At 43.2% G+C, this 22,260-nt stretch overlaps 1 protein-coding gene across 1 annotated transcript; it reads left to right on the top strand.

Annotated features, from left to right (window-relative positions):
• Positions 1-2,599: 2,599 nt before the first annotated feature.
• IAPP (islet amyloid polypeptide) lies at positions 2,600-17,275 on the top strand. The gene is made up of 3 exons (XM_084811698.1): positions 2,600-2,679; positions 2,850-2,987; positions 17,104-17,275. The coding sequence occupies exons 1-3, from the start codon at positions 2,600-2,602 to the stop codon at positions 17,273-17,275; spliced, it is 390 nt and encodes a 129-aa protein (XP_084667824.1).
• The last annotated feature ends 4,985 nt before the right edge of the window (positions 17,276-22,260 follow it).

Below are 22,260 nucleotides of genomic sequence, written 5' to 3'. Positions count from 1 at the left end.
GGTATTATTACCTTATCAGTAAAAATGGATGAAGCTGCCAATTTCAGTTTTTCGTTGTTCCAGCCTTCAGCTTGTTCTGTCCTGTTTCTGCATTGCTTTGTGATTTGTTTAAGTACACATGGAAATTCGTAGGGATTTTTGTAGATATTTCACTTAATAGATGCATTTTTGTATGCATTTTTTGCCTAACACATGCATTTTTTTCAAGCAGTTTTCTCTTATTTAAATCTCTCTTTTTTGTAGGTTTATTTCACCTATACACCATTTTGTGTGCATTTCCCCTAATGTACACATTTTGTATGCTTTTTTATGTTCCGACAACTGCATCACAAAATCAGGGGAAATGCGAATATCAAAGGACAACTGCATTCCAGTTCGCATATTGATTTGGGAAATGTGAATTTCGTAAGTTTGTAACAATCTGTGAACTGAACTAAATTCTCCCCCATCCTTGCTTCTCAGTACAATAGTCAGACTAACACCAATCATGCAGTGATAATAACATGACACCCACTTAAGATGAGATATGATGTAAGAGATCCATAGGTTGAAGCTCCCACTTACAAATAAATAAATGATTAGTGGCCATAGGGAACTCAATTCAGATTAGGTCCATGGGACATGGTGGCAATGAGGGACGTGGGGTAGGAGATTTAACCCTTTCCTTTCATGCTGCTTTTCCAATCTGTAATCTGCAACAACAGACATTTTATGGGGACAATGTTCATCTGGAAAATTGTGCTTGGGAAAAACACTAACTACCACCACCCCAGCACCATGATCCTGATCCAAATCACATGTGCACACCCCTACAGAGACAACACCATGTGTCCACATTGGGTGCTCCTTGCCAGCCCACTCCTTGCCAACTGCAGTGAACAACTTCACTGACTGCTGCTGTTTGGAGGGGGGTGCGTGGTGCATTGCTGCAAAAGAAGACAAGCTGTGCATTATTGGCTTTGGTTTCTGGGGTCTTTGGGGATGCTTTTGAAGGGGCCATATTTGGTACAGCAAGGGAAGTGTTCACCATTTAAATAACTAAAATGTGTGTGTTTTAATGACTTTGAAGCCTCACCCCGCAAAGATAGATTTAAGAGATGTAAATGACATCACAGACAATATCCAATAGATGGCCATGACAGTTGAGCAACTGCATTATACTGTATACAAACCCAAACTCAGAACCTTCCTTTCTCTCTCTCTCCAGCTCCCCATCCATACAGTGAGGATAATCATATTTGCCCAGGACACCTGGGCTTTTGTTCCCCTCCCCGAACACATGCTCCAGATTTTGTGGCCATTGAGCAAGCTGAATCCTCATTGGACAGTTTGGGAGGGAGCGCCACCCCCCTTAGGGTTGTTGTTTATTATTATTGTTGTTGTTGTTATTGTTGTCATTATTTGTACTTTTGCAAACCTTGGGAGTTCCTTGAGCATGCTGGTTCCTCCTTTTATTTCTCAGTGGCCACAATGCTGTCGGCATTCAGCACCTCTTTTTGCTATTCAATGTTACAAAGGGTGTGTGTATCTATGTATCATTTTTATTCCACTTTTATTTTGGCCTTTCTTTCTTTCTTTCTTTCTTTCTTTCTTTCTTTCTTTCTTTTGTCCTTACAGAATTTCCATCTATTTACATTTCATTATCACTACATCCTGCCTTTCATTTCCACTTGCTTTCTTCATAATTCCTAAAAATTCTGTTTTGTTACCTTATTTAGCTATAGTTAACACCCACAGGAACAGTTAGCTCTTCTATTAGAACTTTTCTTGAAATGCTCACATCAGTTCTGGTGTTGCAGTACCTTGTCTTATTAGCATCACTTCATGAGTACTTCCTGAATGGGCTTGATTAAAATTTACTGATGTGTAAATGTAGTGGTGACCTATCATCCTTTTGCTTCATTGGGGCACTTTCTATCTATAGGGATAGAAGTTAATGACAGAATCTCTCTCTCTCTCTCTCTCTCTCTCTCTCTCTCTCTCTGCTGCCTGATGTCAGAGCTCAGAAAGAAATGAGGGGTATATAAGAGCTGTATTACATGCTAGCAAGGAAGGTGGAGGCAAGGAATACTTCAGTCTCGGAAGCAAGTGTGAGATTGTTCCTGTACTATTCCTTCTAATACAGACGTTTGATTTCTTCAGCTAGTTCCTCAACCACCAAAAGGTAACTCATTATTAGCTGATAATTCTCATATATATATATATATATATATATATATATATATATATAATCTCAGTAGAAGAAAAAGGGTTAGAGAGAACTCTGAAACAACACAACTGATAAAATTTGACCAGCTTGATTAGAAAACTCTTGTTTTCTCACTTTATATTAAAAAAATAAAACATTTGGGAAAACAGAGAATATTATTTCTAATCCATTGGTTTGGAAAGGGGAATATTACATTGTTTCATACAAGTTAGGACACTTCTTTTCCCTCTCTGTTCTCTCTGGATATTATTTCTATTCTCCCTGAATATTCATCATGGCTTGTTGCTTCAGGTACTGCTACAGTTGTTGTTCATATAATGAAGAATGCATGTTTGAAGCTGAAGTTTTTTTGTCTTGTGATCCTTTTTTTCATAAACACCCAAAGGAGAGATGTGCAGCTTCAAGGGACCCTTTCTTTTCATCATCTTGTCTATTACTTTAAGTTCCCTGGAAGCGACGCCTATTGAGAGGTCAGTAACCATCAAGCTTATCCTACTATTTCAAGAAGCCAAATGGTTTGTATTGTACTGATGCACAGTTCATCTTTTGCTATATAGGTGAAAGAGACATTGGCAGGGAGGGGGAGAGGAGGAGAAATGTTAATGGAAAAAGCAATTTTGCTTTTTGTTGTTATTTAAAGTCTTCTCTCTTTGGCTGACGATTTATCTGATGGGACTCTCAACAGACAAGAGTGGTTCTTACCCATCCTGTCCAGAAGTACCGGCTTCTTGGGAATTAATGGTGCACTACTGGGGGAAGAAGCAGCAAAGCCCAAAAGGTATAGATTGCTTTTGATTCTAATGCAAACTATGCATAAAGAGAAAACATGTTGTAATTTGCTTTCGCGGTTTTCTTAGCATACATGTCTTCAGTTCTGTTCAAATGCCTGTGGTCATTCATTCATCATATCTCAAAACAGTGCTTGCAATATTCTCTGGCTGAAGCCTCCCTCAGATGGCTTGACCCACTGCAGTTCCACTAACTTCAGTGGCATTCCTCCATATTCACAGGGTTTGGGTGTCTCATTGCTTCTGTGTTACAGAAGTCCAGCTAATAAAAACATTTTATTCTAAGATTTTAACTCTCATTGCCTTATTAAAAGCACTTTACTAATCAGATAGTGGGATCAAATAGACTCCAGATTTTATTTTTTTAAAATGAGATGCATTTGACAATGACTCCAATTTAATATAAATATTAAGAGAGCTTCGGCTATTGGGTGGTATAGAAATAAATAAATAAATTGTATTAAGGATTATTGTTTATACTACAAAAATAGAACTATACTATTAAATATATCACTTTTCCCTTCAACTTAAAGGCTCCTGAACATATGAATGAAACAAATAATGAATGGTTAAGAGCAGCTATAATCTATATAAAATAGTTAACAAATGAGAAGATTTAATCCATTGGGGTTATTTAGACCTCTAATGTCTTGAGTATGCAGTATTTCACCCCCCTCCCAATCTACTTTAATTACAGTCTAACTGATCCCAAGGCCATTTTAGACTACAATCCTATATACACTTATCTGGAGGTAATTCGCATTGAACTCAGTGGGACTTACTTCCAAGTAGATGAGCATAAGACTGCACTCGTAATGAAATAAAAAAGGGAGGAATGTTAGACATGCATACATATTTACAGGAATATTAATATCAGAAAAATCAACATGAAGTGAGATGCAAAACTTTTGATACAGTTTATTCGATCTGTGGAAGGTTTCGTTTTGAGTGGAATTTCTAAGTTAGTTCTCTTAAACAGGATTTTTCTTTCCTCCTCTCCTAAAGCAAAAAAAGACATTGTTCTGAGGAGGGTGCTAACAGGCTTGGAAATAAGACTTTTATTTTTAAGTATTCCTTGTTCTGCGAAATATACACTGTCACAGTGAATTAATGCAAACTGCAACTACTTATACAGAGTTCTGTACAGTTCTGAGTGCATGGGCATTTAAGGAACTATAAATGCCATTTTCTTGTGGGATTTCAATTGCTATAAAAATCATTTTCAAAAGGTATCTGGAGTGATAAATAGAGATTGGCATGGTAATAGGTGTAGCCCATAATAGCCTTGTTATGTGTCTAGCTAATTTCAGTGAGAGAACAGCAAACAGACTCAGACGATGTCAGAGAACAACTTTAAAAATTTATAAAAGGTTTAGGCAGCTGTAAATGCATGCATACTTTTGAAATTATTCATAGCAAGGCCCTCTTGATTTGAAAAACAAAATGAAATGAAAGATGAACACAGATGACCCTTTTTACTAGTGGTTACATTATTTACTATATGTGATGGGGAAGAAAGAGACACAGGGCTACTGTTTTTGGCAACAGGAACATGTTCTTTATTTATTTAACTTGCGTATATATTACATTTCTAAGTATTACATTTGAGCCCTATTGTAGAACTTGGTGGCATACAGGATTTGTGAGTTTCCCATCTAGGGACTGACCAGACCTAGACCTGCTTAGCTTCAGCAAGATGGTGCTTTAATGTACCTTAAGGCCATTCCCTGGGACATGTCTTTAATGTATAGTACAGCGAGATCAATTGTCACCTCTGCAGATTCAAATGATCACTCATGCAAATCCTGGGGAATGTAGGTAATTGGTGAGCTTATTGGTGACCTTGAAAACAGTGAGAACTATAGACCTGCACAATAACAGAGATGTTAAAACATCACTTAGCAAAAACATCCTTGCAAAGCTGATGATAAAAAGACATCAATTAACAAAATTCAGATATACAAAAAATCCTGTGTAGATTTCCTCTCAATCAGAGCACAGAAAGCATGCATTGTGAACAAAATCCATTTTATATTACCAGTTTCCAGCGGTCCTAGGGAGGTGGTGGGGTCTCCCACACTGGAGGCATTCAAGATGAGGCTGGACAGCCATCTGTCAGGGATGCTCTGACTTGGATTCGTGCACTGAGCAGGGGGTTGGACTCGATGGCCTTGTAGGCTCCTTCCAACCCTACTATTCTATGATTCTATGAGTCCAACATTTAGCTCCTTAATTTTCCTCCTTTTGTTACCTATGAGCCTAAAAGTATTACGGTGGCCATGAGTCCTATTTTACAGACGACAGTCCTCTTATCTGAGGGGCTGTTCCATCTAAGTCTGGTTTAAGAAGGGAGACAAGGTAGGGATCTTGAAGTTGCCCATCAGCTGCATGTGGGCAGGAGACTGAGCTGGCACACAAGACACCCCCACTATGGTGAGATGTATTATATCTAGGGATTATGAGAAATTAGTTTCACTTCATTTTTTATCAGGATTTACCCAGTTCACACCTTTGATGCAATCTGCGGTCGAAGTCTGTACATTTCTGATCTTGCAATGTGATTTGCAGATTTTTAAAAAGTATGTTCAACAGCATGTGTGCTTTTGACAAAGGCACGTGAAAAAATGCATACTTTTGAAAATTGCGCACAAATATGCTTTAATCAATGGGAGAAGAATGCATACATTTCAAAGATGTGCACAATCGATGCATACATTTGGAAAAATACGCATGAAAATGTGCATGGATTTTCATGCAAAAAGAAAAAAACAAACCTTGTGATCTGAGATGGGCTCGAGTAGGGGTGCGCGAAAGTCACTTACCTGGTCTCGCAGCTTGCTTCGCGGTGGGGGGGAGGCACTTCGCTGCTCCCCCTGAAGTTCAGGCCGGGGGGGAGGCTTCCCTCCTCGCCCGGCCGAAATTCAGGCTGGGGGGGAGGCTTCCCGCCTCGCCCGGCCGAAATTCAGGCCAGGGAGGAGGCGCCTTGCCTTGCCCGGCCGCGAAATAAAAAGAAAAAAAAAACGCCCCCGTGATAGGCTACGTGACGATTTACGTAGCCTATCACAGCTAGATCTGCAAAGTCAGCCATGATAGGCTACGTTAATCGTCACATAGCCTATCACGGGTGACAAATAGCGTTGCCCTTATTTTCGCCGTAGTCTACGTAATCTTTACGTAGACTACAGCGACCAAATAAGGAACGCGAATGGCGGCTCCCTATGGGGGTCGCCATTAGCCGTACGCGCTTTTTTTTTTTAAGTCACCCGTGATAGGCTACGTGACGATTTACGTAGCCTATCACGGCTGACTTTGCAAATCTAGCCGTGATAGGCTACGTTAATCATCACGTAGCCTATCACGGGGGCGTTTTTTTTTTTTACTTTTCTTGGAATGGCGGCGGCGGCAACCGGTCAAAAGACTGGCTGCCGCCCCTGCCCCTGTCGAAGACCTGCCGAACCGCCACCAGGACCCGCCGCCGGGAGGGACATTCGTGAAAGGTAAGTCCCATCCCAGGGGGGGGCGGGGGGCGGAGAATTTCTCCCCGAAACTACTTCGGGGGGCCGAACACATTGGCACTCGGCCCCCTGAAGTTTCGGGGAGAAATTCTCCCCCATCCCTAGACTCGAGTCAGAACGAGCTTTGAGATGGAATTTAGAGAACTTTGGTGAACTCAAGTTTGCTGATTCATACATGCCTAATTATATCTGTCTTTAATTTATAGTAATTATTTCTAAATTTGCACCCAGACGTCTAAATTACCATATGCAACTTTCATGCAAATCTCTGTCCTCTTTCTCTGTAATACATTTCCTCTTTTTTTGGAAATATGTAAGTGATTATAAATATCATATGGTACAGCCCACCCTAGACTGTATCACTGCAGGTGGGGATTAAATATTGAAATCATCCCTCACATTTATTTTATTTATAAATGTATGAGTCACCTTTTGGCCCAAATATGGCCCCTGAGGTGACTTACAGTTTAATAAATTATCTTTTTACATTAAATAAAAAACACCATATATAAATCAAATGATTTCAGGTCTGATGCCATTTTCTGCCAAATAATTTTTGAAAGATGAACGTCAAAATATACATTGTCCTACCACTGAGGTGGAACAGCCTTCCCTAACCTGGTACCTTCCAGATGTATTGGATGATAATTCCCATTATTCACAGCCAGCATGGGCTGCCTTAATCATTGGGGCAGGCCTGATTCCGAAGCTACTAGAACACTTGTTGGCAACTCCACTATTTGTTCATTAGGTCAATTCTTGAAAACAGCAGGTGGCTAGGAAAGACTTTGGGGTTTTACTGCTTCAGGAGTAGCTGACAGGAGCAAGTGACTGATGGTTATGCTAATCATTCTCATGATATCAGCACGTTCCCTAAATAGCCTTTAAAAGCATCTGAAAGCGAAACACTGAGTCATTGTTGCCACTTAGTGACTTAACTATACTATAATTATCCTTTTCTGGAGATGCCGCGAAGGCCCTACTTTGAAAAATCAAATCTGAGGTGTTTTGTATATAACCTGCTTGTAATTATTAATACCAATCCCTTTACAGTGTGTTTCTTCCTGAGAGTTTCCTGTCTGCTTTTTATCTTTCCAGGCATAAAGCAGGCGGTGAGTGAATGGTAGCATTCCCATTCGCATGAAATTAGTAAATAGCAGAACATTGGAACTGTCCCACCAGATAGACCTCCCTTTCCCAACCCGGTGCCCTCTAGATGTATGTACTACAAGTCCCATCATCCCCAGCCAGTATGGAAGGTGTAGTCCAACATATCTGGAGGGCACCAGGTTGGGGAAGACTGAGAAAGACAAAGGTTCCAGTTAGTCCAGCGCTCTCTTTCCAAACTAGCTCAAAGATGCTATAAAAATTTCAGTGAGGCATTCCATGCCAACACATTTAGACCTGTTCAGTTCACCATCAAGGAATTCCACATGCTGTAGAAGAGAGATACGCTTCTTCCTCCTCTCTCAAATTACTGACCATCTTACTCCCTGCATTCTGTCTTCAGCAAGTCTTGCTAAGTGTCTCTGGGAAGCTCAAAAAGCAGAGCATGGATGCAAAGACCCCCACCTGCTCTTTTACTTGGTGTCTGGTACTTGAAGGTCTATCACCTCTGAATATTTAGCTGTCCTGGTGGATATCTGTTAATGATATACCTAGCCTCCATACATCAGTCGAATCCTTATGGAATTCTCATCCCAGCAAATATGAGCGGCCCCATCTTTGGAACTGTTTAAGAAACAACTTAAAATATGTTAATTTTAGTCTGGGCTTTTTAATTAATTGCTGTTGCTTTTAGTAATTGCTGTTGATGCGTTAACTGTTACCACTCAGTTTTAAGGAGGCATAATGTAGTTTAATTGGATGATTATTTTACTGTAGAAGTTTTATGATTACTAGGACACAATCCTATGGCCCCTAGACAGTGGCTAGACGGCCATCGAATTGGTCAGTTTCTGGGATCTGACCTCGGAGCCTGCACTCTGAGGTCCGTTCCCACAGAACCGCCTCCCTGCCCCCTCCCCTGCTGCCTTGTAGGTGGCACAGAATGTCTCCGGGCTCCGGGCTTGTAACAGCAGCATGGAGCAGAGCAAAAGGGGGTGTTCCTGGGGGCAAGGACTGGTGGGGAGTGTGGAAGTACTGGTATGATGCTTCCTATGTGTCATCTGGCTTCCCCCCCCCCCGCTCCCATGGCTAGACAGCCGAAATTGGTCATCTAGCTGCAAATGCAGGGTGGCCAGAGTGTGGAGGAGAAGATCCCCTCTGCATTCCGCCCACCTTGCATTGGATAGGCAGTCACCTCCGAGTTCAGAGGCTGTTGGCTATCCTGATAGGATTGCTCTATTAATGTATTTTATGAAATCTTGAATTCAACCATATATATATATGATGCAATGAATATGGACTTGAGCACGCTCCGGGAGAGAGCACAGGACAGGAAGGCGTGGCGTGCTATGGTCCATGGGGTCACAAAGAGTCGGACACGACTGAATGACTGAACAACAACAACAACAACAACAAATATATATATATATATATATATATATATATATATAAATATAAAGCAAGCACTCAATTAATTAATAAAAGCCAAGTAAGCCACCACATTATGTGGCAGTGCATGCTGGTCCTCACCCAAGAGCTTTTTCTAGTTAGTGTTATATCCAGGCAGTGAGATTGGAGGTTCTAGATGGGAAAGAACAAAAGCTGCATATAAAAGTAGGGATGTCAGAGAATTTCGCCACGAATCTCGGGGAGGCTGAATGCCAGCGCATTCGGCCCTCTGAAATCGGTGGCGAAACGGTCTTCCCCCCCCCGGGACGGGACTTACCTTGGGCGAATCCTCCTGGCGGCGGCGGCTCCAGTGGCGGTTTGGCGGCGGTTTGGCGGCGGTTTGGCGGCAGCGGCTGTGGCGGCCGGTCTTCCGACTGGCTGCCACCACCACCATTTCCAGTAAAAAAACCACAAAAAACAAAAAAAGTGATAGGCTACGTAAAGATTTACATAGCCTATCACAGCTAGATTTTTAAAAAATACCGTGATAGGCTACATAAATGTTTATGTAGCCTATCACGGCTGATTTAAAAGAAAAAAAAAACGCGCGTAAAAGAAAAAAAAAGCAAAAATAAGGGGAACGCAAATAGCGTAGCATCTATGCTATTTGCGTTCCCCTTATTTTCGCCGTCTTAGTCTACGTACATGTTTACGTAGACTAAGTCGTGTCAAAATAAGGAACGCAAATGGCGGCGCCCATGGGCACCGCCATTTGTGTACGCGTTTTTTTTTCTTTTAAATCAGCCATGATAGGCTACGTAAACATTTACGTAGCCTATCACGGCTGACTTCAGGGATGCAAACAGCGGCGGCTACGGCCACCGCCATTTGCGGACCCAGCCGGCCAGGATTCGGGGGGGGAGGGACGGAGCGCCTCCCCCCCGGCCAGAATTTCGGGGGGAGGGACGGAGCGCCTCCCCCCCACCTCAAATCAATTTCGTTAAAAGGTAAGTCACTTTCGTACATCCCTATTAAATAATAATAAAAGTTATTTGTGTTCACAGTTGCGGGCATTTTAACAATATTCTCATATTGTCTGGTGGCACAAGCTAGGGCAAGGGTCTCCATGGGCACGTTTGGAGTTTGGAGTCCATGGGCACATCTGGAGTTTTGAGAAAACACCGTGTTGGAGACCTCAGCAGTAGGGGGTTCAACAAATCAAGTCATAAGGGGATTCAAGACACCGCTGTCTAGTACCTCATTCTAGGTAAAATTACTAGGTGCTGTGCCAAAAATTTATCCCACATGTTTTTCGAACATTCTCATTCAATTTAATAGAAGAGAAATTGGTATTGAAATGAAATTCAATGGTGAAGAAAATTCAGAGAATTTCTCATGGGTCGGGTTTGGGCTTCTTGGGCTTACCTTCCTTAGAGGTGGCTGAAGAGTCCTGTTTTTCATTGCACAATCATCTCTCTGGCAGCCTCCTCAGCTTCCTACACTTCAATTAAAGCTCAGTGGAAGGGATCACGGAGGTAATTCCTCCCATGGGGCTTTTTCAGAACAGGAAGTGCAGGCATCCCAGGAGGCTAGCGGTAATCAGGTAAGCTCAAAAACACTACAAAAATACATTATAGAACACTCTGAGAATGAGGCAGAACAGTAGAAACCCCTTTCACAGAGGAAGAAAACTTTCAGGAAATTGGAGGACAGATTTTGGCAGAGCAGTAACTCCACCTCATCTCTGGAGCTAGACAGAACGCTGCCCCCACCCAACCCCAGACACAACTGTATTGTAGTGGATACAAAATAGGGGCCAGCCTGCCAACACAGGTGATGTTGCTGCAGCATGAAAAACCCCAAAACCCTTATCCCAAAAGAAAGAAGCTGTGCTACAACAAGCCCTGCCAATGGGGAGCCCTACCTGTGAGAAACTGTTGAGAATTTCTCCTCCCCCTGGAGAAATTTGGTGAAATTGGCTCCCAAATTTCTCTGCCCACAAATAAGGTGGAGGATTTTGAGAGGCCATTTGTGCAGAGCTCTAAAAATGATCCCATTCTAGATAAACAGGATCTGAGGTAACCCCACTGATTAATACGTTAGGTGTTGAACTAAATAAATGGCACAGTTTCAAACTAGTTAATAAAATTCTCAGGAAAGGAATATTTTTCGAATATACTGGAAATAGCCACGAATCCTATAAAATGCCTTTTCAGTATTGATCAAGACGGCTAAAGGAGCATCTTTCATCTGGTCTGTTCCAAAACCAAGTTGACAAAGTGCCTTATATAATCTAGCCTTCTTTAGGAATTACGTAGATAAAATTTGTTACGATTTTATTTTGTATATTTGTGAAAACAAAAACAAAAACAAACCCTTAAAAATATAAACTGGCCCATGTCTGCCTGAGATGAAACTTACTTTTCAGGTGGATGATTTAAAGAATTGCTTTCAAGTACCCAAATGTGTAAACAACGTTATCTACAATCATTAATGAGATTGACATCTATCTGGAACAAGACAGAATGCCTTTATCTGGTTTTAATATAGTAGAAATATTGGCTTCATAGACTGAGCTTCGTACTTTATTAACCTCTTCAGCGTCTTATTCAACTTTAAGAAGAAAAGGCACAAGAAAGCCTTCCAAGGACTTATATCACTTTGATGAAACTCCATCAGGTCCCGGGGTCCTTCCAAACTGCTTATCATCATGCGGCTTCTATTGTTAGAAGAGTCTTTGAAGATTGTTCCACCAGGTCCAATCTTCTATTGAATGTTCTAGTGAAGATTGTTCCATCAGGGATCTTAATAGAAAGAGAAGGCAATCTTACATTTTGGAAAAATATACCTCACAAACTCATATCTATCTAGGTTGAACTGATATCAGGCCAATATAATCTGAACACAAATCTCCTCAAACATGCATTGTACATACATATTTATTTTATTTTGAACAATTCCTCCTTGATCTCTAACTGATGGCATTGTTGTATATATATTTGTAGTTTTTCTGGCTGATGGAGTAATGATTTCCAGATTCTGAAAATGTACTTTCCATAAGTCAAAGTGCCATTTATTATATTGGTTTCATAATTTAACTCATTCACCTTGCCCTGACAGAGAGTTCACATTTCTAAGACTTAGCTAATCATCAATTATGTGTTAGATCTTGTTGCCTTAGTTTCTTTTTACTGAAAGTGAAATGATGGGACTAGGGATATATGAAAGACACTTACCTGGTCCCGCAGCTTGCTTCGCAGTGGGGGGGGAGGCGCTTCGGTTCTCCCACCGAAGTTCAGGCTGGGGGGGAGGCACCCCTCCTCGCCCAGCCAAAATTCAGGCCGGGGGGGAGGCGCCCCGCCTCGCCCGGCCGAAATTCAGGCCGGGGAGAAGCGCCCCGTCTCCCCGGCCGCGAAATAAAAAAGTGGGGAAAAAAACACCCGTGATAGGCTACGTAACGATTTACGTAGCCTATCACGGCTAGATTCCCAAAGTTAGCTGTGATAGGCTATGTAAATCGTTACGTAGCCTATCACGGGTGACTTTGGGGAAAAAAACAGGTGACTTAGGGGGGAAAAAAAGTGCGTACGCAAATGGCGGCGCCCATGGGCGCCGCCATTTGCATTCCTTATTTGGTCCCGGTAGTCTACGCAAAGATTTACGTAGACTATGGCGAAAATAAGGGCAATGTTGCGTAAATCTTTACGTAAACTACCGGGACCAAATAAGGAACGCAAATGGCGGCGCCCATTTATGTAGCCTATCACAGCTGACTTTGGGAATCTAGCCGTGATAGGCTACGTAAATTGTTACGTAGCCTATCACGGGTGTTGTTGTTTTTTTTTACTTTATTTTGTAATGGCGGCGGCGAACTCCCGCCGGGACCCACTGCCGAGAGGGACATTTGAGGGAGGTAAGTCCCATCCCGGGGGGGGGCAGGGGGGCGGAGAATTTCACCAACAATTTCGGGGGGCCGAATGCATTGGCATTCGGCCTCCCCGAGATTCGTGGAGAAATTCTCCGCCATCCCTAGATGGGACACAAAATATCTTTTGGAGAATCCCACAGAGTTCATTGCGATATGTCAAATGAATCATTTAGATTGCCTTGACTGTGAACTCTGCCATAGCCTTTTGAAAGATAGAGTGTTAGATGCAAAGAAATGTGAGCAGAAGATATCACTGCTAACACGGTTTAGCAAATGCTTGTGCAAACACTGACAGAAGAATTACACTGTGCTACAATAGGTAGGTTCTTTAGAAATTATCACGCTTCCATTTATAGAATCATAGAATCACAGAATAGTGGGGTTGGAAGGGGCCTAGAAGACCATTGAGTCCAACCCCCTGCTCAGTGCAGGAATCCAAGTCAGAGCATCTCTGACAGATGGCTGTCCAGCTTCATCTTGAATGCCTCCAGTGTGGGTAAATGTTAGATGTGTAAATAGCTGTAGATAAATGTTAAGGGAATGAGGAATAATGGGCAAAACTCTTTAATATCTCGCTACTTGCTTATTCTTAAATCCATTTGTAGAATGTTGTGTCTGTTGTTGCATGCAGTCCAAGTCTGCACTCCAGCCCCTGTTATGAAGGTTAGTGCCAGTTAACATGACCTTATGTGTTCAAGATAGGGATGTATGGACTGTGTAAAATCCACTCAGTCTGTGTTTCATGGATTGACACGTGCCTTTTGTTCTGTCATCCGCCCTCAGACGGATGTGAATTTTTTTTCGTTATGCATAAAAATACACAAACAATTATGTAAGTATTTACGTAAGTATTTACATAATTTACCTCAGTAAGTTACATATAGCATATTGTCCCCCATTCCATTCAGTGTTTCCTCAGCAGAAACTTGCATATTTTCCTATGAATATATATGTGTGTAAATTTTGGGAAAGTAAAAAAAAAATCATCCGAAAGTCCATGGACTCTGCATGGCCTGAGGGGGTCACTCTGCAGAGGATTCCGCAGGTCGGATTCTTGGAAATCCAAGCTCATTTTAGTCTGTCTCGAACTTCTCCAGCATTCCTAGTTCAAGATAATAAGTTTCTGGGTTAATAAATTAAGGGTGCAATCCTATGCATGTTTAGAAAAGGCCTACAGATCCCAGCAGCTGGCTGGGGAATGCTGGGAGCTGTAGGCCTTTTCTCTGTCTAAACATGCATAGGACTGTGCCCTAAATGTGGAAGTCCAAAATCACTTCAAAGCATCATAAAGGCAACACAACGCACTAAGTTTGTGTGTTCGTTTGTTTAAAGCTGGGGAGAAGGGAGGAGTGAGGTGCTGGGGGACAGAGCAGTGTGCCCTAAACCCACTAAGCTAGGAGGTCAATTTTAACTGAAATAGACCATCTCTGGTCTGATTTCCATGGATAATAGCAGAGCTTGGGTCCCATGTTGATTTATTTAAGTATTTTTATCCTGCTGCTCAGCCAGAAAGCCTCCTGGAACGGTTTACAAACTATCAATCAAACAAGATGGTCCCTGCCCTGCCCACAGGCCTACAATTTAAAAAGTCACATCACTCAAGGAAAAAGGGATGGGGAGGGAAGAGGAAAAAAAATTAAGTAGTCTTTCAATAGGGCTGGTGGAATAGCCCCACTTCCTTTCTCATCTCCCTCAGTATAGCCTGCTGGAATGGCCACTGGTAATGACACTTGAGGGAGCATCTCCATTTAAAAGGATCAGGTGATAGGGTGTACTGTGCCAAATATTTCAATTCTTCCATTTTCAGCATTGGGGGCGGCGGGGGAACGAAAACTCTGACAAAAGAGGCTGGGAGAGGTGAGAATTTCAGAGGATTTCCTCCTTGGGGAGCGGGGCAGGGTTTCCACATACCTTTTTAAGTGTAGGCAATTCTTGAGGAGTCTTCTTTGTATTTTTTTTTTAAACACCCCCTGCACTTGCAGGAGCCCAGGACTCTCCTCCAGCCAGGCAGTTCTTTCTGAACTCCCAGGAGACCATGTGATCTTGCCCTCTCCAATAGGCATTCAGGAAAAACTCCCGGCTGGAGAAGAGTCCTGGGCTCCTGCAAGTGCAGGGGGTGTTGGTTGGGGTTGTTGTTGTTGTTTTAAAAGAAATAGAAGACCCCTCAAGAATTGCCTACACTTTAAAAAAGGTATGTCCTCCTCCCCAAGGAGACAATTCTCCAAAATTCTTCCCCTCCCTGTGAAAGAGGCAGAAAAAACAATGCCTCCTTCACAAGGAGAGAAAAGGCTCCCCAAAATAGGGGGCAGGATTCGGCACAGCACTAGTAGTAGGTGATAGGAAGGACCTCTTCTAAGACTGTGAAAAGCTGTTGCCAGTCAGAGTAGAGAATACTGGGCCAGATGGATAAACAGCCCGAACTGCTATGAGGCTGGTGGCTCTGATGTCAGTGCGGCAGTGAATCTGCTCTGGGTTTCAGTCAGAACTAGCCAGAACTCTAAAAGAGCTATCCAAGGTGCTGAAGCCAATCCCCCAAATTGAGATAGGGTTCAGCACTGGCTGCCCATTCGCTACCAGGCCAGGTTTAAGGTTTTAGTACTAGTCTACAAAGCCCTAAACAACTTGGGACCAGGATACCTGAGAGACTACCTTCTCCCTTACTAACCTGCCTGGTCACTGAGGTCATCGAAGGGCATGCTCCTGGTGGTTCCACATGGCCCAACTGGAGTCCACCAGGAAAAGAGCCTTCAGTGTGGTGGCCCCCTTTCTTTGGAACTCCCTGCCCCTGGAGGTCAGGCAGGCACCAACACTGTGTTGCTTCCAGCACCTCCAGAAAACAGCACTCTTCCAGGAGGCATACCTTAACTGACCAGCCACGGTTTCTATTGGCATTCTGGTTTTTTTGTTTTTTTTAAGCATAAATTTAATACGGTGTCTTAATATTTTTATTCTTTTACTGATTTATCTTTTGTGTTCACCACTCCAAAATCTGTTTTAGATATGGAGCGGTATACAAATATTGTAAATTTTTAAAAAATTGGAGCCACCAGCCTCTGCTATAAGGAAGCTTCCTATGTTCCCCAAACACTTTAGTCTTTCCTCATACAGATGATGTTCTAACCCCTTGAATGTGGTTATCCTTTTCCTGCTCTAGGAAGTTCCCTTTTTGTTGTTGTTCAAAGATCAAATTTGTACAAACTTTTTCAAAAGCAACCTCACTATGGATTTATATAAAGGCATTATGATGTTGGCTGTTTTATTTTCAAACCCTTTCATAATAATCTCTTACCTGGGATTTGACTTTTTAGGGGTCGATGCACACAATCACACTACAGACCTATCTATTGCATGTATTGTTTACTATTTATGTATATACTACTTTTAATTTTTTTAAAACATGCAAAGTGTTGTTCAGCAAAATCAAATTTTAAATTTGAATTCACTGTACATCACTTTGCATATATTTTATATAAAAGAGGTACACACATAAATAAACATGAAACAATAAATGTAATAGACTAGGTAGTGACTGTGGGTATACATATATATCATAACCAAGAATGCAAAAGAAATCCACCATAAATCAGCAGCAATGGTAATAGGAAAATGAAACTAAATAGGGAGGAAATGCTCTCTCCAGGGCCAGAATTTCATTTATGAGATTTACACCCTATTTCCCAGCAAAACGACTCACAAAAATAAATACAAATTTCACCCAAAAGCATGCAATGAAATATACTGCAATGCGCATGCTTTGCATGTGGAAAGTCCCAGGCTCAGTCCCTCATAACTCCAGCTAAAAGGATCGGGGAGCAGGTGATGGAAAAGACCTCTGCAAAAGACCCTAGAGCAGAGGTCCCCAACCTTTTTGGACCCATGGGAACGTTTGGGAATTTGAGAAACTGCTGTGGACACCACCACAAAATAGCTGCCGTGGAGGATGTGGCTTGTCACTAATGGCTGCCATGGGGCCCTGGCTAATCAAAAGACATGGAGAAGAGAAAAAGCAAGGCCGGAGGCTGGGAGAGCATGGAAAATAGCAAGGCGAAGGGGTAGAGGGGAGAGAAAGACTAGCAATACAATGAGAAGCAACAGCAAGCCATGTTTTGATGGGTGCCGGCCGCAAGGTTTTTATGGTGGTGTCTCTCTTTGTTTTGCTGTCTCCAGCCACCGCTTGGAGAAACGGAAGTGCAACACCGCTACATGCGTGACACAACGCTTGGCTGACTTCTTGGTCCGGTCCAGCAACACCATCGGTGCTATCTATTCACCTACCAACGTAGGATCCAACACCTACGGCAAGAGAGACAGAGAACCTCCGAACTATCGACAGCTTTAATGTCACAAGAAGGCGATGGCTGCTGTCCTCATTAGGAATTCCTCCTCCTTCCCCCACCCGCCAGTTTTTATGTACAGGTTCCCAGTCTTCAACGTTCTCCATACAAATTCTCTTTGTTTTCGTGAGGCTGCCACTCTGGCAAGTCGTTTGAGGTTTGGGCTGCCCACAAAACCCCTTTGGTCCTTGACTACCTGTTTATTCTTCAGAGTGCCTTGTTTTCTTTGTGTGTGTTTTATGTACGTGACTTTTCATGGATTTGTCATACCGCTACGTGTGGAGGATGACACGTGATGCATAGGGGTTCCAAGGGGTGATCCTCCTATGGTCAATGTGCTTGTGAAATTCCTCTGTTCAAAAGAAAATAAACCTCACACACCCATGCCACACGAATCTGTAATGTGTAAGAGTCACAGGTCTTTCAGTTTTTCTTTTTTTTAATTAAAACTGTTAAAAAGACAAAACACGTGAGGTGTACATCTTTGTAGTACCAGTCGGGTGGAGTAGTTTTCTGTCAGTGAAACCTGCCCTAAGCCATCATATATATATATTAGATTAGACCCTTAGATTTGCAGGAGTTCAAACAATCTTTCGAAAAACTCCTGAGGGGACCAACCCTCCCCCCAAACCAAATGAGGACTGAGCATGCTCAGTGCCCACAGAATACTGACTGGCCAATGGGAGGTAGGAGAGAGAAATAAATTAGGGCAGCTGGTGGTTGCAGGAAGGGGTGGGGCAAGGGGGAAAGTATGTGGCCAACTGGGCAATATGTGCCCAGAAGGCCATATTGGGATCCCAGACTGGTTTTGGCCCCTAGGCTAAGACAATGACCCCTGGGCTAGAGCAGTGCGAAAATAAGCTAGGTGCTTTGCATGGAAAGTCTCAGGCTCAGTCCCTCATAACTCTAATTAAAAGGATCGGGGAGCAGGTGATGGAAAAGACCTCTGCAAGAGACCCTAGGCCCCAACCTTTTTGGACCCATGGGTACATTTGGGAATTTGAGGAACTGCTGTGGACACCACCACAAAATGGCTGCCATGGAGGATGTGACTTGTCAATGGCTGCTGTGGGGGCCTGGCTAATCAAAAGATGTGGAGGAGAGAAAAACAAGGCTGGAGGCTGGGAGGGCAGGGAAAATAGTGAGGCAAAGGGGTAGAGTGGAGAGAAAGAGAAAGTCTAGAGGCTTGGATGGAGGGAGGAACAGTGAGGTAAAGAAGTGAGGGGAGAGAAATAGCAGAGGCTTGGAGTGGAGAGAAACAGCAGGGCTAGGAAGGGAGCGAAAATAGCGAGGAAAGGGGTCGGTGGAGAGAAAGAACATGACTAGCAGCTGGGAGTGAAGCGAAAGAGAGCAAAGGGGAAAGGTCCGTGTGGACAGAATAAGATTGGGTGGGGACAAGAAGCAACACCCCCCATCTATTCCTGCCCGCTGAACCGCTGATCAGCAGCAGGTTCAGGAACATGAAGGAGAACCTGGAATCCTAACATTTTTCAAGTCTTTGATTAAAAATAATTTTTTTAAGGGGGCAGGGAGAGGAGAGCTTCATGGGTACCATTCGAGATCTTTGCGAGCACCATGTTGGGGACCCCTTGCCCTAGGGAGCTGCTGACAGTCAAAGTAGGTAAGTAAATAGTCCAACATGTTGTAAGGCAGTTTCCCTGTGTGTTCAACTTTCCCAGGCAGTACCTACCTGTCTCTTCTCATTTATTTCTGCTTCCTCCCTCATGAAGACTGCATAGGACTGTTGCATTGGAAATGGAAAATGCTGTGGCAGCAATTTCATTTATTTATTTTAGCGCTGTGACCAAAATTTCCTCCACACTGTGCACCCTGTCACACACACACTATGGGCCTTTTAGGGATGTAGCAGTATTAGAGGCAAGATGTCTCTACAATCACCCATTTAAATTTAAGAATGACAACTAGAGCTGAGCCAAAATTACTCAGAAGACATTTTTTGAATAATTCTTTGATTTTTCTTTTCTTATCCACCTAGAAATAAAAAGCCACTACAAAGGATTTTTGCCAAGCATTCTTCAACATTTTTTCAAAAATTGTACCCACTTTCCTTCCCCACCTCATGCCAAATGCCCTGGAATGACGCTAACTATGGGGCATTGTGGAGGATGCAAAATGGGGGCCAGGCTACCAACACAGTTGGTGCTGTTGTGATTTGTACTGGCAGCGCAACACACACCCACAAAACCCTGAGGAAAAAAGAAAGAAGCTGTGCTATACCAACCACTACCAATGGTAAACCCTACATAGGAAAAAATGTTGGAGAATTTCTCCTCCCCCTGGAGAAATTCGGTGAAATTGTCTCCCACCCCCAATTTCTCTGCCCACAAATAGGGTTAAGAATTTTGAGAGGCCCTTTGCACAGAGCTCTAATTTATTAATTTTATATGCAGCCCTTCCTCTCAAGGGAGTCCAGGGCAGTACACAGTATAAAATAAAAATATATCCATTATACATAATTTAAAACATCTACCATAAAATTAAATTATGAGCATAACACAGCACACACAATATTAAAGCAATAAGATCCCAGGGCCACGTTATATGTCAAAATCCCGGGTGAACAAATATATTTTCAGTTCTCTCAAACTCAAACAACATGAGGGCCAACTGCACTTCCCCAGGGAGAGAATTCCATCATTGGGGTGCTACCACCAAGAAGGCCCGATCTCGATTCACCACACCACAGGCCTCTGGTAGGATCTCTTTTTCTCCCCGCCTGCAATTATGATCATATCAAACCAGTGAAGGAGTGTTAAATTCTGAAGGCCAGACACTCATCATGACAGTGTCATAGCCACAGCCCGGATTAATGGTATAGATTCCAAAAATGCGCTGATCCATATCAACAAACCAGTTCTAGCAGTTTTCATCTCCACCAGGAGCAGGCCTTTTGCCAAGCTAATGGGTCGCTGCCTATTCAAGACTAAGGGCACCATCACACAAGGCTTTAATCATGCACTCAGGGTGGGTCACTCATGGAAGTTTGTGGGTCCTTTTCATGACGTCATCCGCCAGTGCCTTGCCTGAGGTTTTTTAGGTTAATCCCATAATGATTGAACTTGCCAGTAATGTAGTAATAAACTACACTGCCATTAAAGAGGACGTGTAATTCTGGGAATGCACGATATCGCCCTAATGTCATAGCACCATCTAGGGGCTGGATAAACAGAACATAGGGAACTTCTGCACAAGGGAAACGTGCCCCCCTCCCCCAAAAAACAAAAGGGGGGCATGTGTATTGTGCCGATCACAATGCTGGAAAGACTCCAGAAGAAGAAAGCCCAAGAGGGGTATGGGATTTCTGCCTCATACGATGACACCCCAAAAGAATGTGCAATTCAACAGGGATCGCTCACAACAGTATATTGTTGCTGGGAAAATCCATTTTCCCATTGCAGCTACTCTGAGGATTGTAGCCAAGCCCAGCAGGAACAGGGGGTGGCAGATGAAATCATCATCCCTGTTAATCAGAAAGTCCCAGTGCCTTGATCCTGTGAGCCCTGGCTCCACTACACCACTGCGTCAAACGCTACCTCCCTTCCCTCTCTGTGTTGACACAACTCACCCCATCCATATAACCTTCAGCCGGACACAGTGGAGACTGGTGGCTCCAATTTCAGTGGGGCAGTGAATCCATTCTGGGTTTTAGTCCAAACCAGTCCGAATTCTAAAGGAACCATCCAAGCTGCTGAACCCTAGGCCCAGAATAGGTTTGGCACCTTGGATAGCTTCTTAAGAGTTCTGGCTGGTTCTGACTGAAACCCAGAATGGATGTACAGCCCCACCAAAATCGGAGCCACCAGCCTCCACTGGGTGGACATGTAGTCCTTGCAGAAAGCCAAGTAAAGGACTTTCCCCACTTTGTTCCTGGTGTGCTTCTGGCCCTGTCTCCAGACTTCCTCTATATACACTTAAGATGGTCAGATTCCTCTCATAGCAGGAACTTTTTTCTTCTTTTTTCTTTGGTAAGAGGGAATTTGGGCCAGGACAGCTTTTCTCCCTCCTGCAGTACCATGACAGGACAAGCTGCACTTGCTGGGTTTTCCTCTTCTATAACATCTAAAAATAAGGGAGTCCTTGTTATCCACTGGCCTCTGGCCACTCTATTGCATGTATAACAGGATCAGGGCTGGTGCAAGATTATTTTGCTGGCTGAGGTGTTGGCAAAGGTGACACTCCCCTATTCAATGTAAAGAAGCTGGCAGCAAGTTTAAAAACACAATACAGCACACAATGAAGGCAAGAATCACCTCCCGTGGTTGGTTTATTATTTGCAGTATTTTCACCCTGCTCTTCAGCCAGAAATGGTTCCCAGAACAGCTTACAAAGATTAATCATGAGACAGTACGCGCTGTCAGGCTTACAATCTAAAAGACGTGACACAAAAGGTAAAGGAATTGGGAGGGAGGAGGAAAAAAGCAAAACACAGGCAGTAGTTCTTCGTTTCGACGTTCTTGTAGGTTGCCTCCCAGCAAATAGTACTGAATGCTATACTTCCTCTGAAACCTGGAGGTCCTGTCATACTTTAGATTTCTATCCTCAGGATGAGGAGCCACAGGTTGGCAATTGCTCAGGGGTCAAATAAATCTATAGAAAAAGATTGACTTTGCTTTAAGATTTTCAGTGAGTTAAAGCTGAACTAAGGGTGGGAGGCTCTTAGCGCTAGCAACCAAAAGGCATTGTGCAGCTATTCTGGCTTTTCTTCCATCGCAGATTTTTTTCCTGGTAAGAAAAAAGGAGGGAAGGCATGGTGGGAAAACAAGGGAGGGCTACAAATGGAAGATGACATTGTCTTGAACCAGGGCTGGGACACGCTCTTTTGCCACCTGACCCAAGAAATGACTTGTCCTGCCACTGCCTCACCGCCACGTGCCCCCATCCCTCACCCCCTTTGTTGCTGCACCACGCAGCTGGAGGAAGCAGCCTCCTGGGTCTTGCAAGACCCAACTGAGCTCCTGCAGGATCTTGC

The sequence above is a fragment of the Heloderma suspectum genome, chromosome 7 (genome assembly GCF_057233095.1).
Source record: "Heloderma suspectum isolate Gila_16-S chromosome 7, 16-S_ref, whole genome shotgun sequence".
Lineage (NCBI taxonomy): Eukaryota > Metazoa > Chordata > Lepidosauria > Squamata > Helodermatidae > Heloderma > Heloderma suspectum.
The sequence above is the reverse complement of the archived record's forward strand: the minus strand, read 5'-3'. Positions and strand labels throughout refer to the sequence as shown.

What these genes read in the sequence shown, in the direction of transcription:
- IAPP (XM_084811698.1), top strand. Translation starts at nt 2,600, where the DNA reads ATGTGCAGCTTCAAGGGACCCTTTCTTTTCATCATCTTGTCTATTACT. An exon ending in GAAGCGACGCCTATTGAGAG is followed by an intron (nt 2,680 to 2,849) that starts GTCAGTAACCAT and finishes TGTTATTTAAAG; the next exon opens with TCTTCTCTCTTTGGCTGACG. An exon ending in GAAGCAGCAAAGCCCAAAAG is followed by an intron (nt 2,988 to 17,103) that starts GTATAGATTGCT and finishes TGCTGTCTCCAG; the next exon opens with CCACCGCTTGGAGAAACGGA.